Source organism: Lagopus muta, chromosome 4, assembly GCF_023343835.1.
Source record: "Lagopus muta isolate bLagMut1 chromosome 4, bLagMut1 primary, whole genome shotgun sequence".
NCBI classification, from domain to species: domain Eukaryota; kingdom Metazoa; phylum Chordata; class Aves; order Galliformes; family Phasianidae; genus Lagopus; species Lagopus muta.
Window position 1 is genome coordinate 24,643,831 of NC_064436.1, and position 15,424 is coordinate 24,659,254.

General features: G+C 44.3%; 1 protein-coding gene across 4 annotated transcripts; it reads left to right on the forward strand.

Moving 5' to 3' along the window:
• Positions 1-979: 979 nt before the first annotated feature.
• Positions 980-12,537, forward strand: LOC125692464 (translation initiation factor IF-2-like). Of its 4 annotated transcripts, XR_007376679.1 has the most exons (9): positions 984-1,052; positions 1,610-1,740; positions 3,431-3,550; positions 4,527-4,613; positions 8,274-8,554; positions 8,886-9,014; positions 9,194-10,090; positions 10,424-11,275; positions 12,380-12,537. XR_007376679.1 is itself a non-coding variant. In XM_048942970.1 (8 exons), exons 5-8 carry the CDS (start codon positions 8,483-8,485, stop codon positions 11,078-11,080), a joined length of 1,755 nt encoding a protein of 584 aa, XP_048798927.1. In that variant the 5' UTR covers positions 984-1,052; positions 1,610-1,740; positions 3,431-3,550; positions 4,527-4,613; positions 8,274-8,482; the 3' UTR covers positions 11,081-11,292. The 4 variants fall into 4 exon arrangements, 1 of the variants encoding a protein (XP_048798927.1); XR_007376680.1 differs by lacking the exon at positions 1,610-1,740 and having other exon boundaries at positions 980-1,052; XR_007376681.1 differs by lacking the exon at positions 8,274-8,554.
• Positions 12,538-15,424: the final 2,887 nt, after the last annotated feature.

A 15,424-nucleotide genomic window follows, 5' to 3' on the forward strand; every position in this document is an offset into this window, starting at 1 on the left:
TGCACCACAAAATGAAAGAGTTAAAGTAGAATTTAGTAGGTCTAATACCAGTGTTAGGACCTTGAGGACTTCTTCACACAGGGTGCTATAGTTTTTGGGAATTTGTGTGAGTTCAGGTTGGGACTGGACAAGAATGTTAGAAATATTTAGTTCTAGGAAGATACTGCTTAAAGCCAGAATCTGCCATGTAACAATAAGGACAGTATGTCCCATACCTGCATGACAAGAGGAGAGTTTATGAAAATTTCCCTTTTGTTGTCACTTTTAAAAAAAATCTCTGTGGAAATGTTACAAGAAGGATCACAAAATACTAAACAGCAAATCACAGATGATATGGCATAAATTCTGTTTGCGCTTGCCTTTAACAGTCTACTATTATGACTTATTGTCAGAAAATTTTTCCATCAGAGCTTTTTTTATTTTTTGCTGTAGTGTACCTAAATACAAGTTACAATGCAAACATTTCCAGAAGCATAGCTTTTTGATGTATTTATTTATGAAAGCACAATATATTTGCATACATATGCTGTTTTTGCTTTAGAAGTTTAAATTGTTTCCCCAATAAAAGTATAAGATTTCTGGTATTTTAATATTTTCCAATCAACTCTATATTATATTCTTCTGAAAATTTTGAAGTGGATTTTTTTTCAGCCAGTCTTGGATTTGTAATTTCTAAACTTCCAAAAAGCAACATAATTAGCCTTTCAAAAACTGTATGTATCCATTTACTCTTATCACTTTATTACATAACGTTTGAAATATTTTACTGTGTTGATATGTAAATTCCACTGAGGAATTTGCTAAGTCCTTATTCTCCAGGGTTTTGATTGTATGGGAACTGTTGAGTCACAGCCTGAGACACTGATTGATCACCTGAGACAAGGACTAAATCAGCCCTGGGAGCACAGGTGAAGGCAATTCAGCTGTGTGACCAGAAGAGAGCTTGGCTCCACCTCTCCTAGACCCCATTTAAGGGCTGACTAGCACTGGGGAAGGACGTCTTTCTGAAGATTTCTCCTTTTGGAGTTTTCTACTGCAAGCTTAGGATACTGGTGAGCATTTCATTTTTGATGGTCTATTTCTGTCACGATAATCTTTCTAACTATAAACCTGTAAAATACTATCCTAGCCATGCTACACTTCTAACCAGTACATGATCTACCTTCTCACCCTCCCCATTTCCTCATGCCCTCATTTATATAAATGTAAGTGGTTTATTTAAACCACTTTCTCCAAAGTGTTTTGTCTGTTTAGCACGGTCCGTCTCAAGATATTGAATGAATCAGGAAAGATAAAATCTGGTAGTGATAACCTTAAGCAACTCACAAATGGTTGGCATCAGCAACTGAGAAAGTGGAGGGGAAAAATCGTAACCAAGTTATTTACTTGCTGATATTGATATTCCTTAGTAATTTCTATATAACACTGGATTTTGTAGAGATTCATAGGTTACTAGCTTTTTAAAATGTGGTTAATCTAACTAAAAGAAATAAGATACGGAAACTTATAAGCTGTTGACTGTATGGTAGAAACCATTATGCCACAAGCCTGATTTTTTTTATTTTTTTTATTATTATTATTTTTTTCATACTTTCCTTACATATGAAAGAGAGATGGGTATAAAGCTATGTAAGACTTTGTGGCCATCTACAATGGATGTGGGACATCACTGTGAGCATTACTGTACTGTGAAAGCAATTCAAAGCTAGCAGATGAAAACACCAGAAGCCCACATGATTTGTAAGTAGTGAGTTCTATTTTTTTTTTTTTAATAGCTTTTTGTCTAGCCAAGATACTGACAACATGGAAATCCTGGCAGAAGTCCTTTTTTTTTTTTTTTATTTTATTTTTATTTTTTATTTTTATTTTTCCCCTCCCCCCCCCTCCTCCCAGAAAATGGAAGATAAGCTCAGGAACTAAAGACAGGATATGGGCGTGTTAGGAACAGAGCATCTTAGGTATAGAAAATTACCTGGAGCTAAGAGAAGCAGCGCTTCCAGAGTAAAATAAGCAGGTAGTATATATAGGTAGGACTGCTATTGGATAACAGATAATGTAGTGTGTTTTTGAATCTGTTGAGGTTGAGGCAACTAGAGCTCTATGCAAAAGTTGAGATACTCTAATAGATGGAACTGAAATGAAAGTACCTGCAAGAATGCTGAAATAGGTTTGAGGAGCAGGAAGGGACAAAACTCCTGAAAGAGGAAGGAAATATTAACTATCAGCTAGAACAGTGCACCGTCTGATTTAATATCTTTATTAAGAATATAATTCATGGAGCAACAGCAACTAAATCAGTCTTTCAATCCTTTTTTGAATCTTCAACATGTTTTACTGAGTAAAATATTAGTCATTTGAATAATGGGTAGAAAACATACATTTACATTCATTGTTCTAAACATAACTGTAATAAAATGAAAATATGGCTGTTAAAAGAGCACCCATTTTCTGAAATTCTTGTCCTCAGAAAATAAAATAGTGCAATACTAGTTAAATCAACTGGAGATCCTCAAAATGTCATTTTCTGCTTTCTGTGATAAAGTCACAACTCAAAATGTGTATAACTGTAACAAGTTATCATACCCAAAAGAAAAAGATGTAAACTAAAAATTACCATTACCCCTCCGAAGAGGCTGTTTTATCACTTTTTTTTTTTAAATGGAAGACTGCTGATATTAAAAAGAAAAATTAAAGCAGTGGTGTGTTAATTTCTGGTAGCATTTACAAGCCTTATAGAATTAAAAGATTGTAAACCTATTTTAAAAGTTTTTCTGTATAGGAGGTAAATGCATCATCTGATTCAGACAAGCCATTAATCCTGGCAAATAATGTTTTACTTGCTACTGATTTACCATGTGCACAGCTGTTCAATGTACCAGTTTCCTACAACACACTCTGACTGCTGATCCAAATTCTTCCATGCTTAACCACCAGAAGATATCTGCATTCACCTGTAAGATGTGTGGAACTGTTTTCAAAATGAAAAAGAAAGATACTAAACATGTAGCTAGAGCAGGCTCTAATTTCCAATTACTGGAAAGATAGATAATACCATGGGTGCTCCTGTATAAATTCCTGCCCCTCCCCACCCCCCCGTTATCACACGCAGATGATGTGTGAACCACCAGTGCCGTTTTTAAATGCTTTTTTTTTGTTTGTTTTTTTTTTTTTTTTTTTTCTGAATGTGCCTTTGCAGCAGTACTTTGCAGTACCACATTTGAAGTCTTTCCTGTTTGGGGGGGGGGGGGGGGGAGGGGGTGGAAGATAAAAACACTGAGTGCTTACTGTTTGGTTTTGAGATCCCACTGGAAAACAACTATCATGCTGCAGTATTACATTTCATCAAGCATTAATTTTAAACAATGTTATCATCAAAACAATATGACACCATTTATATAGAAGATCACAGAAAAGTTTTATCTTCCCATAGGTCCTATAATCAAGTCTTTTTTCTACATACTCAAGGAAGTGGTTAAACGGCTGAGAGTCATAAAAGAGCAGGAAGAATTTTTAAGATGCAGAGAAATTAAACTTGCTCCAGTTTTCAAAGGTACGCCCACAGTTTTCTTAAAATTTAACACTGAGACCAAGAGTGAAGAAAGGCAGGTTTTTGAGGAGTACAGAAAGCATTGTGAAATGGCACTCTGATTATAGGTCAGCTCAGAGGGGCTGTGTCTTGTGTATTAGAGAGTGAATTTATGTAAAAGAATAATCTCTTACAGTAACACCATTGTCTCAAAGCTTGCTGGGGACACAGATGAACAAGTCCAGGCAAGTCCTGAGCAAAGGTTGTGAAATCCTTTCTCTGGAGAACTTTGATGGACAAGTCCTGGGCAAGGGTTGTGAAATCCTTTTGGGGACAAGATGGACAAGGCCAGGGGCAAGGAGAGAGAGATGACCTGCAGCTAAATAGCTGTGAAGTGCTCCTTTGTGTGGACTTATCTCAGGATGATGGCCATCTCTGGAGGTACTCAAATGACTCTTGCGCAAGACCCTTCCTTGTCATGTGGGCAGGAGAACAAGGAGGATAAATGGGGAATCGAAAACCATGAGGATAGGGTTTCTGGCAACAGATTCCTCATGAAGCAGAACTCGGTCCTTTTGTATCCAAGGTGTCATCTCTTGAATTCTGCTGCCACTTGACAATTACTCTATGAACATGTAATTGTCTTCTCTCAAACTTCTCTTTACTGCTTCACATCCCTTGAACTGTTACAATTCACAGGCTTACTCTTAGACTTGTGTTTTCTTTTCTCGTCTTCACTATTAGTTCTCTATCACCTTCTTTCTTAAGCTTGAGCAAGTTGCCATTGCTCCCTATAGTGTTGTTTTCTTTTTTTCCCCCTTTCTGAGATGGTAAAAAAATGTAAGGTTTGAAAACACTTTTTTAAAAGAAGATTCACTTATTTTAAGAATAAATATTTCCAATCTCTTTTCATCGCTGCTTGTTTCCCATTGAGCACAAGTAGGAAAATCTGAGAAGGCTCTACAGGCTCCTTTGCTTTTGTTTGTGTGTTCTCTTTCAGTTTTAAACGTAGTGTTCACTTTGCTTCCCCTTGAAGAAGCAGTTTTATAGAGAAAAACTGAGTCTTGGCATAATCTGTTCTCTAGAGGTAAGTAGCCTGTTTTTTTTTTTTTTTTTTTTTTCCTTTTGTTTGTTATCCCAACCAAGACCATATGTGGTTGGAAACGTGTATTAACACAACTGCAGTGTTTTTTTGTTTTGTTTTGGTTTTTTTTCAGTTTTTTAAGCTTCTATATAATTCATTGCATTTTGCAGTGCAACTAGAAACTGATACTGTAAATAAATACATTGTTATATGCATTTCCAATTTTGTATGCATGCATGTACACAACTAAGTCATGGTAGGAACAGCTACTTGACTGCCAGTTTTTCTCATTTTTCAGGCAGAGATGCTCTGCCACCAAATGATAAACTACAAGAGATTAAAATAGAAAGCAATAATTAAAAATAATCTTCAGGGAAGCCTAGAAGTATGCATAAAATTACATTGATTAAAGCATATTTTAACAGATGCTTAGCTTGAGATAAATAATGAGTCTAATTTGTCAGAGTATAAAGCTGACAGATATGTGTTCAGAGTACATTTAACTAAACTTTAGCTCTGTGTTCTTCATTTCTGCACATTAGGCCCCCAGGATGATATTTTCTGGATGCCTGATTACATTATCTGTGCCCAGCACAGAAGTACTGACCTGAAAGTCTTGTTTAAGTGACCATCAAAGAACCCTTTCCTAAAATGGGTCACAAGCAAAGACAGGATTCAGTACTCCAAAGCAACATAAAATGCTGTCTTAATTATGAACTCCTCACTTTTTAAACAATTTTCTGCCTTGTTTAGGACACCTTTAAAGAAATAATGCTGAAATCTAACTCTTAGTTCACAGATAACCGTAATTCATTAGGTGCGTTTAGATGTTGAACTGAACATGGCAATGATGAGAAGAATGTAAAGGGGAAACTTCAGCATACAATTGTGTTTACAGTATCAGTATGCTTAAATATGCAGGGCTAAGTTACAGATTTCAAGATGACAGGAAGATAACTTGTGTTTTATGTCAGTACTTGATTTTTTTTAGCATGATCATTTGTAAATAATATCCATACACTTTGAATGTGTTCATTACATGTTCAACTTTCAAGCTCAATTGTCTGTACCAGTAACTTAAACTGTTCCTCACCTTTGCAATAATGGAGCTTCAGTACTTCATTTATCTGTCTGACTGCTTCTCCTTTTCAGATCACACTAGTAAACTACAGATTCATTGTCTATACTATTAAGCTTTAAATAATTATTATTATTCTATCACTATTATACCTTCAGGGTGCCAATACTTGTTTGGATAAATTTATCTTCGTATACAGTTAAAATTTTTAATGGTACCTCAATATGCTATGGTTTCTTGTTTACCATTTCATAAAATAGTATTTGTGCTACTTTTTATTCTGTGTTCAGTTCTGGTAACCCATGTGAAAATCCTTTCCCTCCTCTGAGAAAGGTGCATCCCATCAGGTACTTCCAGGCCTACTGTTTTGTAGACCATTCCATTATTCAGAAACACCAAGGACTGCCAGTGACACCAGCCTCAGAGATGCATATTGATCAGCTGTGTAAGGTGGAAAAGAAATTGGTACCATTCTCTGCTACTAAAAGGATAGAGGAGAACACCAAGTGTGCCCTGTTATCACTTTCCCAATCAGCCCAGGGCTCTGAAGTCCCTTTTGATTGCCCTGGGGCTTCTTTTTGCTACTTCATTGCCACCAATGTGAAAAACCAAGAATGGATGACAAGCAAGTGGCTGTACTAGGCAGTGAATCTTCTAGCAACGTCACTTACCCAGGCCCCAGGGCAGTGACAGACTTAGTTATGGGTTGGTTCTGGTTGGCATATTGGGCTATCTCTCCCATGTACCCCAAGACCTGGATGAACATGTGTTAACTGGATGCTCTTTTTCCCCCTCAAAGCCCCCCACCATCCTCATTTCCCAGGCAGTAAGAGGTAGGGCTTTGTTTCCCCATGTAAGATACTGGTGTGAATGGGTCAATGCAGGACTGATGTTGAAGGCAAGAGACAGGCATGGCTGAACTGAGACCTGCTGCTCCAACTGGAGAGTGAGAAGAAAATGCGCAGCAGGGACAAGTAATTTGGCAGGAGTGTAGGAATACTGCTAGGCTGTGTAGGGACAGGATCGGGAAGGCCAAGGCCCAGCTGGAACTGCACTTGGCAAGAGCTGCAATGAAGAAAAGCTTCCACATGTATATAAACCTGGAAAGTCCAAGGAGGTGGACCGCCCTCATGAGCAATGCTGGTAATAGTGGACAACAGGAAGGTTGCGGTATTTGCCCGGAGCAAAATGTCCTGAGGAATCGACATCTGGACAGGAGAGAGATGGCCTGCTGGAGTGCATCCAGAAGAGGGCCACAAAAAACGATCCAAGGAATGGAGCACTTCTCCTATGAAGACAGGCTGAGAGAGAGGGGGCTGCTCAACCTGCAGAAGAGGAGGCTCCAGGGAGACCTGAGAGTGGCCTTTCATTATCTAAAGAGGGGGGTATAAGGAGGAACAAACTCCTTTGCAGGGTGTGTTGCGACAGGACAAGGGGGAAAGGTACCAAACTAAAACAGGAAAATTAGTGTGAATATAAGAAAAACTTTATTATGAGAAAGGTGTGAAGCCCTGGAGCAGGTTGCCCAGGGAGGTGGTGGAAGCCCTGTTGCTGGGGGCACTGAAGGTCAGGCTGGACAGGGCTGTGAGCCCCTTGATCTAACTGGAGATGTCCCTGCTCACTGCAGAGGGGTTGCATCAGGTGATCATTAAGGGTCCCTTCCAACTCAAATGATTCTGTGATTCTGCAGACTGGGATTGTTCAGCTGGGAGAAAAGGAGGCACAGGGAGAGACCCTGTTGCTCTTTACATTTACTTGGAAGTAGGTCGTAGGGAAATGGGGGCCTATCTCTTCTCACAGGTAAATGGTGATAGTATGAGAGGTAAGGGCCTCAAATTGCCCCAGGTTGGATATTAGGAAAAATCCTTTCCAATAGAGCGGTCCAGCTTTGGAACAGACTGCACAGAGGGGTGATGGAGTGACTGACTCTGGAGGTGTAGATGTGGCACCATAGGGATATGGTTTAGTGGGCATGGTGTTGATGGATTGACAGCTGGACTTGATGATCTGAAAGGTCTTTTCCAACCATAATAATGCGATGATTCTAAATATGCAAAGGGCGGGAGTCAAGAGGATGAGGCCAAGCTCTTTTTGATGGTGCCCGGCACTGGAACAGGCTGCCCAGAAAGGCTGTGGAGTCTCCTTCTCTGGAAACATTCAAAACCTGCCTGGATGTTTTCCCAGGCAACCTAGTGTAGGGATCCTGCTGTAGCAAGGGGATTGAACTAGGTGATCTCCAGACCTCCTGACCTGCACTTGGCTGTATCACAGAAGCACAGAATGACCAGGGTTGGAAGGGACCTCAAGGATCACGAATCTCCAACCCCCCTGCCATGTGGAGGGCCACCAATCTCCCCATTTAATGCTAGACCAGGCTGCCCACGGCCCCATCCAATCCGGCCTTGAATACCACTAGAGATGGTGCATCCTCAACCTCTCTGGGCAGCCTGTTTCAGCACCAGACTCTGTGGCGGCAGCCAGCAGAAGGGGTATGGGGCCTCCATGGCAAAGGACAGGGCTTTGTGATGTCAGGAGCTACCACGCCCAAAGGCCATTGTGACATGGGGGCGTCACTGTGCCTTTAGGGTCTGCAGTCCCTGTGCTGCTCACTCTCAGGAGAGCAGCTCCACGAGGAGACAGCAGCTCCCCTGCGTGCTTGTGTTTCCGCGAGAGGAGACAGAGACTTGTGTTTCCGCGAGAGGAGACAGAGACTTGTGTTTCCGCGAGAGGAGACAGAGACTTGTGTTTCCGCGAGAGGAGACAGAGACTTGTGTTTCCGCGAGAGGAGACAGAGATGTCCAAGGAACAGGAGAAGAACTGTTCTCAGCTCAACAAAGGGCTGCCGAGTGTGCGAGAACGCCGCCAGGTACAGGACATGGTGGGAAGGAGAGGGACAGCATGACACCGAAAGAGCCATAGTGTGGAACAAAGTAGCTGGGTGACATGGCTGGCCCTGAGCGCCTCTGGCCAATGCACCTCTCCTCCTGCCCCGGAGCATTTCCAGGGGATATGCCAGCTCCTAGGCTGGCCTAGGTGCATGCAGGCCCAGCAATGCTGTGTCCAGCAGCACACTGAGCTCAGCTGGGCTGTTTGTGTCCAGGAGCTGCCTCCTAATGGGAGTCAGGAGTGTTGGCGCTGCTGGGGATGCTGGTGGCAGTGGAGCCAGCTGCATCCCACACACCTCCTTCTTCCCACAGGTGGGCAGCAGGCCACTGCAAGCTGTGCTGCCAGGCAGCTGGAACCAGGAATCATCCCTCCGTGAGGTTCATCTGCCGTCACTACCCCACCTGGAGAGCACTCATGCCTCTGGGAGTCACAGTGCACAGGTAGGGAGCCCTGGGGAAACCGGGCAGAACATCTTCCTGAGTTTAGGGAGCAGGGCAGCAAGAGGAGCTGAGTGCTGCCCTCAGGGCTCCCCGCAGGGCCTCAGGGGAGCCTTTCCAGTACGGACACGTAGAGCACAAAGGGAAAGGACCCCTCTAACTTAGCTCTGTTTCTCTTGCAGGCGGACAGGAAGAAGCTCAGGCAGGCACCGCCCCACAGCAGTGACTCCAGGGAGGGCAGACAGCAACCTTTGCCAAGGCAGGCAATGCCACTGGCAGGTGCACCCCGGCATGCAGCTTCTGCACGTACAGAAGTTCACAAATCGCCCCCTCTGCAAGCACCAACCTCCATACATTCCCCAAGAAGCAGTCACCATGCTATGGGATCTACAGCTTGCAGACTGCCCCCACTTGTTCCATGTCCTCCAGGCAATGCTCAGCAGCAGGATATGCCAGCGAGGGCCAAGAACTGGGAGGCAGATAAGCTAGTCCCTATGCCCCCCCTCCAACCAGCACATAAAACAACTAAGTCGCTAGCGTTGGCATATCTTAGGCGTCCAGTAGCTGCAAAAATGGCAGAAGTTTGCCAGAAGCCAGTCGCCGCAAGACCAAAACCTTGCTGGAAACCGGCACCTCCACAGCAAGGCCCACCCACCCGCACTGTGGGAGCACCAAGAACAACTGCTCCAGTGCTGGTCCCTGAGGCTGGGAGTGGCCCTGCAGATGAGGTGCTACCAGATCCCAGTGCTCAAGAGGGCGTAAGAGATGCTGATGGGGCTTCTACCGCAGCACAGCAGGCAGCGGATGATGGTGCCGAAGCTGCGGGTATTCCTCGGGGCATGCCGTCTTCCAAGGATGTTGAAAAGAAGATGCGCTCCTGGGTGAAAGAGCACATGTTCTTACCCTGCTTACTTTGCGCTTCCCGAGACGTTGTTCTGGTGGACGTACAGGAAGAGAGGAAAGACACCCCTGAGAGAGAGGCTGCAGCAGAGGCAGCTGACGTCTCGTTGAGAACACCGTCTGGTGAGGCAGAGGCCCAGCCTGCAGCTTCTGCTGTGTCTGTGCACTCTCAGGACAAGGTGAGCAAGGCACATGTGGTTGGCAACAGGTGTGAAATGGTGGCAGGTTGTGAAGCGTGTGTGGTGGAGTGAAGCCTGCCAAGATGAGCCCTGGTGTAGTGGGCTGGCTGCCAGGATGTGTCAGTTGCTGCTGAGACGGGGTGGCTTGTCTGTAGGGGTGCAATGTACAAAGCCTGTGCAGCTCTAGGAAGCAGAGCAGCTGTGACCAGGGGGCTCAGGGCTACCCTTGGGGCTCTCTGCAGGGCCTTCTGGAAGCCTTTCCAGCAGGTACACATACGGTATGAAAAGACAGGGTCCTGCTAACTTTGCTTTTCTCCTCCATTTCTCTTGCAGGCAGACAAGCTGGAGCTCAGGCAGGCACAGGCCCCCAGCAGTGTCTCCAAGAAAGGGAGACAGCCTCAGTCAACTTCTGGAGCATCTCTCTTTGTTCCTGTACCCCCACTCCAGCCTGCACATGCCACACAAAAGTCACTCCAGTTGACATATTGTGGATATCCAGTAGCCGCAAGACCAAAACCCAGACAGAAACCAGCAGGTCCACAGCAAGGCACACCCACCCGCACTCTGAGAACAAGAAGAACTGGCCGGGTGCTGGCCCCCAAGGCTGGAAGTGGCTCTGCAGATGAGGCACCAGGTCCCAGTGCTCAAGAGGGCGGAAGAGATGATGATGATGATGATGGGGCTTCCACCTCATGTTCTGTCGCAGCACAACAGGCAGCAGATGATGGTGTCAAAGAGGCTGGGACTTCTCAGAATATGTCGGGTGCCATGTACATGCGCTATAGGCCACTCTCCCTTATGAGAGTGCGTGTGTACTTGTCCTGCAGTCGTTGCAATTGCAAATACGTTGTTGAGAGGGATGTCAGGAAGAGTTGGAGGGTACCCCTGAGCGAGATGCTGCAGCATAGGAAGCCAGTGAGAACGCCATCTGGTGAGGCAGAGGCCCATCGTCCAGCTTCCTCTGTGGCTGCTCATAGCAGGCATACCTAGCCCCAGCTCACTGCCAGATGACTTGGGAGACCACAAGCCCATGCTTTTTTCTGTGGGACAATTGAGAAGACAGCCCTAAGTAAAACGGAGCAGCAGAGGCAGCCAACATCCCAGCAAGCATGTCTAGAGCCCAGTCTCGTGAGGCAGAGGCCAAGCCTTTGGCTTCTGGTGTGGCTGCGAACCCAACAGCACCAGGTAAGGAAGGCACACGTGATTGGCCATGGGGTTTGTGAGAATCCTTCTTTGTTGGTTTTTTTTTTTTTTTTTTTTTTTTTTTGGTTCAAAGCTTGCTTCCTGAGGTTTTTCTTGTGATAAGACTCTGAGTGACTTGTCAAGGAGGCAACTGATGGGTGCTAACTGTGTGACAATCGATATCGCTTTGGGAACATTTGCAAGCCCCTTCCTCCAGAGCTCCTTGCTCTATAGAAGAGCGGATGAGAGTGCTCAGGAGTGTTTACTGGCGGAAGATCTGGCCTGCGACTAAACAGCTCCAGCTAGGTGTGGGAAAATTGGGGAACGATACCATCGTGTTCTGTGAGAAACAGGATGCAGATGGGCATCCCTGCTCCCTCTTATCTGCTGGCAAGGCCCAGAAGATGGGAACAAAGGAGTTTCTGCTGAGATCCCAGAGCCAGAAGCTGCCACTCAAAGGAGAGCTGACTCCACCACTTTGGATTTGAGCTGTCACTCCAAAGACAGCTGACTCGACCACTTTGAAAGCATTGGAAAGGGGCCATCATCGCCATGGTTCGTCGTCGTGCATCGTCCTTCGTTGTCAATAGAACAACGATGCCCGACGACCCACCACTACTGAGGATCAAAGCTCACTGGATCCATGGTGGTGACTATGTCCCTCTTGCTTCCTATAAAGACTCCTTGCCTCTTCTTTTTTATCTTTTCTATCGCCCTCCTTCCCTTCCCCATTACCCTAATTCATAATAGTGTCCGTCCTCCCCTTCCCCATTTCCCTGATTAAGATTTGTAATAAACTGGTCAGACCAACATTTGAACCATTGCTTCTTAATCTCAGGCCGGGTATATAGATAATAAAAGAACCTCCTCTCCCTCCTATAAATTGGAGCGAGACAGGGTTGAAATGGAGGCAGGGTCCAGAGAGTGCATGGTGGGGTGAAGCCTTGCAAGCTGAGCACTGCTGTAGCAGGCTGGCTGCCAGGGCTTGTCAGGGAGTGGAGTCTCAGGGATGGGAGACAGCCTCCCTCAACTTGAGGACTGTCCCTTCACGTTTTGGAAGCAAACCAGACTGCAGATGACGGTGCTAAAGCTGATGTCTCTTCTCAGGTCCTTCTAGGTGCCAGTGAGGCTGACGGTCCACCTTTGCCAGGATGGCACTCTGGGCTCTGAGCAGGGCTTTCACCTGAAGCTGCGTCAAGGGACAGCAGGAGGAAGAGTCACGAGGTTGCTGGTACCAGGCAGCTCCCTGCAGATGGCTGCTGCCAACTCAAGGATTTTGGAATTTTGAATAAATCTTTTATTAACTTTCTCTCGCGTGTGTGCTTGTGCTGTGTGCTCTTAATGGCAGACAGTCCCTGCCACCTGTGGTGCCAGTGCACCCTGTGGTGCCAGTGACTGGAGTGCCATCTCTGGCTAGCGAAGGGGCAAACCAGATCAGCCTGTGAGTGCATGAGGCCTGTGAAGAACTGGCTGAGAGGCCCTCTAAGGCGCCTCTTGCTCCCTACTCTGCCCTCCTGAGGCTCCATCTGGAGTACTGCATCCAGCTTTGTACAGGAGAGGTGTGGAGCTGCTGGACAGGGTCCAGAGGAGGGCCACAAATATGAACACAGGTATGGAGCACCTCCCCTACAGCAACGGGGTGATGCATCTGGTCTTGTTGATTTCTGTGGAGACAGCTTCAGATCAGGAACGACTGCACTGAGGAAGGGATCCAAAGCAAAAAGGGTGACAAAAAACTCTGGAGCTTTCTGAAGCCAGCAAAGAGCGCTTTGCCTGTGCTGGGGAGCTTGCAGCTTGTGGACGGGCTGCTCAGCTAGCATGGGCAGAGCCAGCACTGCCCTCCCTTGAGCAGGCTACCAGGCTTTGGTAGAGTGCACAGGGTGAGTGATTGGGGAGTGTGTAGTGTGTGCGTGTGTGCCTTGCAGGCTGCAGCTTGCATGGCAGTGTGCTGAGCCTTCTCCAGTACACAAGGTGAAGGTGATTGCTCTAAGTGGCTAAAGATTGGGGGTACTCATCCTAAGTGACCCAACCCAACCCTCAAGTCACAAGCAGTCAGATACTTGCAGAGATCCAGCCATGGTTGCTATGTAGTCAAGGGCTGTTGTTACAAGAACTGTGCATACTCAGACAGAGGCCCCACACAAACAGGTGGGAGTCTGGCACTTGCAGTGGAGAGCGGAGACAACACCTGTGTCAGATGCAAATGGATAAATGATCTGCTCAGCCTGGTGGCTGAGCTGAGGAATGGAGAGGGTGTAGAGTAACAGAGAGTATAGGCGAGAGATGATGAAACCCCAGGTAAATCGTAGGATCCCTTCTCCACTGCAGCATCACAAAGATGATTACGGGAATGGAGCATCTCCGTTAAGAGGATAGGCTGAGGGAACTTGGTTTCTCTAGCTTGGGGAAGAGAAAACTGAGTGGTGACCTCATTAATGTTCATAAATACTTAAAGGTTGAATGCTAGGAGGATTGAGCCAGTCTCTTCTCAGTGACATCCAATCATAGGACAAGAGGAATTGGATGCAAGTTGAAACATAGGAGGTTCCACATAAATATGAGGAAAAAAACTTCACAGTAAGTTTAACAAAACACTGGAAAGACTGCTGAAGACTATGGGGTCTAAAATTTAAACTCACCATCACACGAAGGCACTAACATACTGAAAGTTCAACAAATATAAGAGCTATGAAGAAAATTTTCCTACCACTTCTCACTAGAAATGCAGTTGTCTGGCTTATCTTACCTTTGTGCATTAGCATGGTAGTTCACTGTAAAGTTACATCATGAGTTCATTGCATATGACCTTGCACTGATACGGACCCATCCTAAGACAAATCTGCCAAGAAATATTAATATTTGGAGTTAGTTTTCTAAAGTAGCTAAACTCCTTTTTTAATTTGCTACTTGAGAAAAATTGTTTGATTTTTCAGGGATACTATCTTGTGAGAAAGAAAAGCAGACAACTTTATTTGTACAGTCTGAATAATGGTAATGCAACTTCTGAATGTGTTGCACTCTTGATTAAAACAAAATAGGCAAAATAGGACATCTGGGATGTTTTAATGTGTCTTCTAGTTTATTGCAATAGCCTACACGTAAAAAGAGAGTAAATTCACTACAAAGAGACACAGTGTAACAGCTAATTACAGTAGTGCAAAAAATGCAGAAAGTTTTAGAATATGTCACCTCAAAAAGTTCTTGGTTTTTTTTGTTGTTGTTGCTTTGTTTATGGATTTATTCCCTGTCTTCTCCCATGATACAATAAGGCTTTATTTCTTGCTTTTAATGCCTGTGCTTAGGGATTAGATATTTAAATTAATTGCTGGAGAATGAAAGCACATCAGTAATTCATCTATTTAGTGACAGTCGCACTTTTAAAATAGAACGGATACTACTAAATGTTCATAAACAGATTCTTTCGAATCGATGCCAAAATGTATCCAAGGTCTTTGAAGTCCAAGGAATATTTTAAGCAATTTACAACTAGTATGAAATGCTTTTCTTAGTCATTTGATATATAAACTATATATTACTAGAACCAACATTAACTCATCATCAGAAAAGTCCACCTTAAAATACTTATGGTTTCATTACATTTATCACCATGAAAATTCACACAAGGATTACAAGTAAGATTACAAATGGGAATTATTTTTATGAAAAATAATTAGGTCTTGCTCCAAAATCATATGCTTCTGATTCATTTAAAGTCAGTCCATATCAGGTCAACTCAGTTTTGATTTCATTAGGGATGAACATACGTCAAACATTGTTGCCTGAGTTGAGACTTTCAAAGATCCACAAAATCTAAACTACATGACCTGAAGTAACATTGATGCTTGTCACCTCAAATGAACATCAGCAAAGGCATTGGTACAGCAGAGCCTATAAGGAATGCAAATACTCTCTTGTTATGACTGGGGAGACCCAGAGGCATCTTGTTCTGGTTTCGGTACAGACTTCCTTTAGATTGATAATGTTTAGTGTGTTGACTTCTAAATTTCCTCTTGGATTTTGAGTGGTTGAGCCTTGACTATTATTCTGACTTTTTGCTATTCCATTCTTCATATTCACTGTCTGTCTTAGTGATCCCGGGGTCAAAGTAATTATGTGTGAAAATACACAGAGCATGTATAGAACACAAAAAAG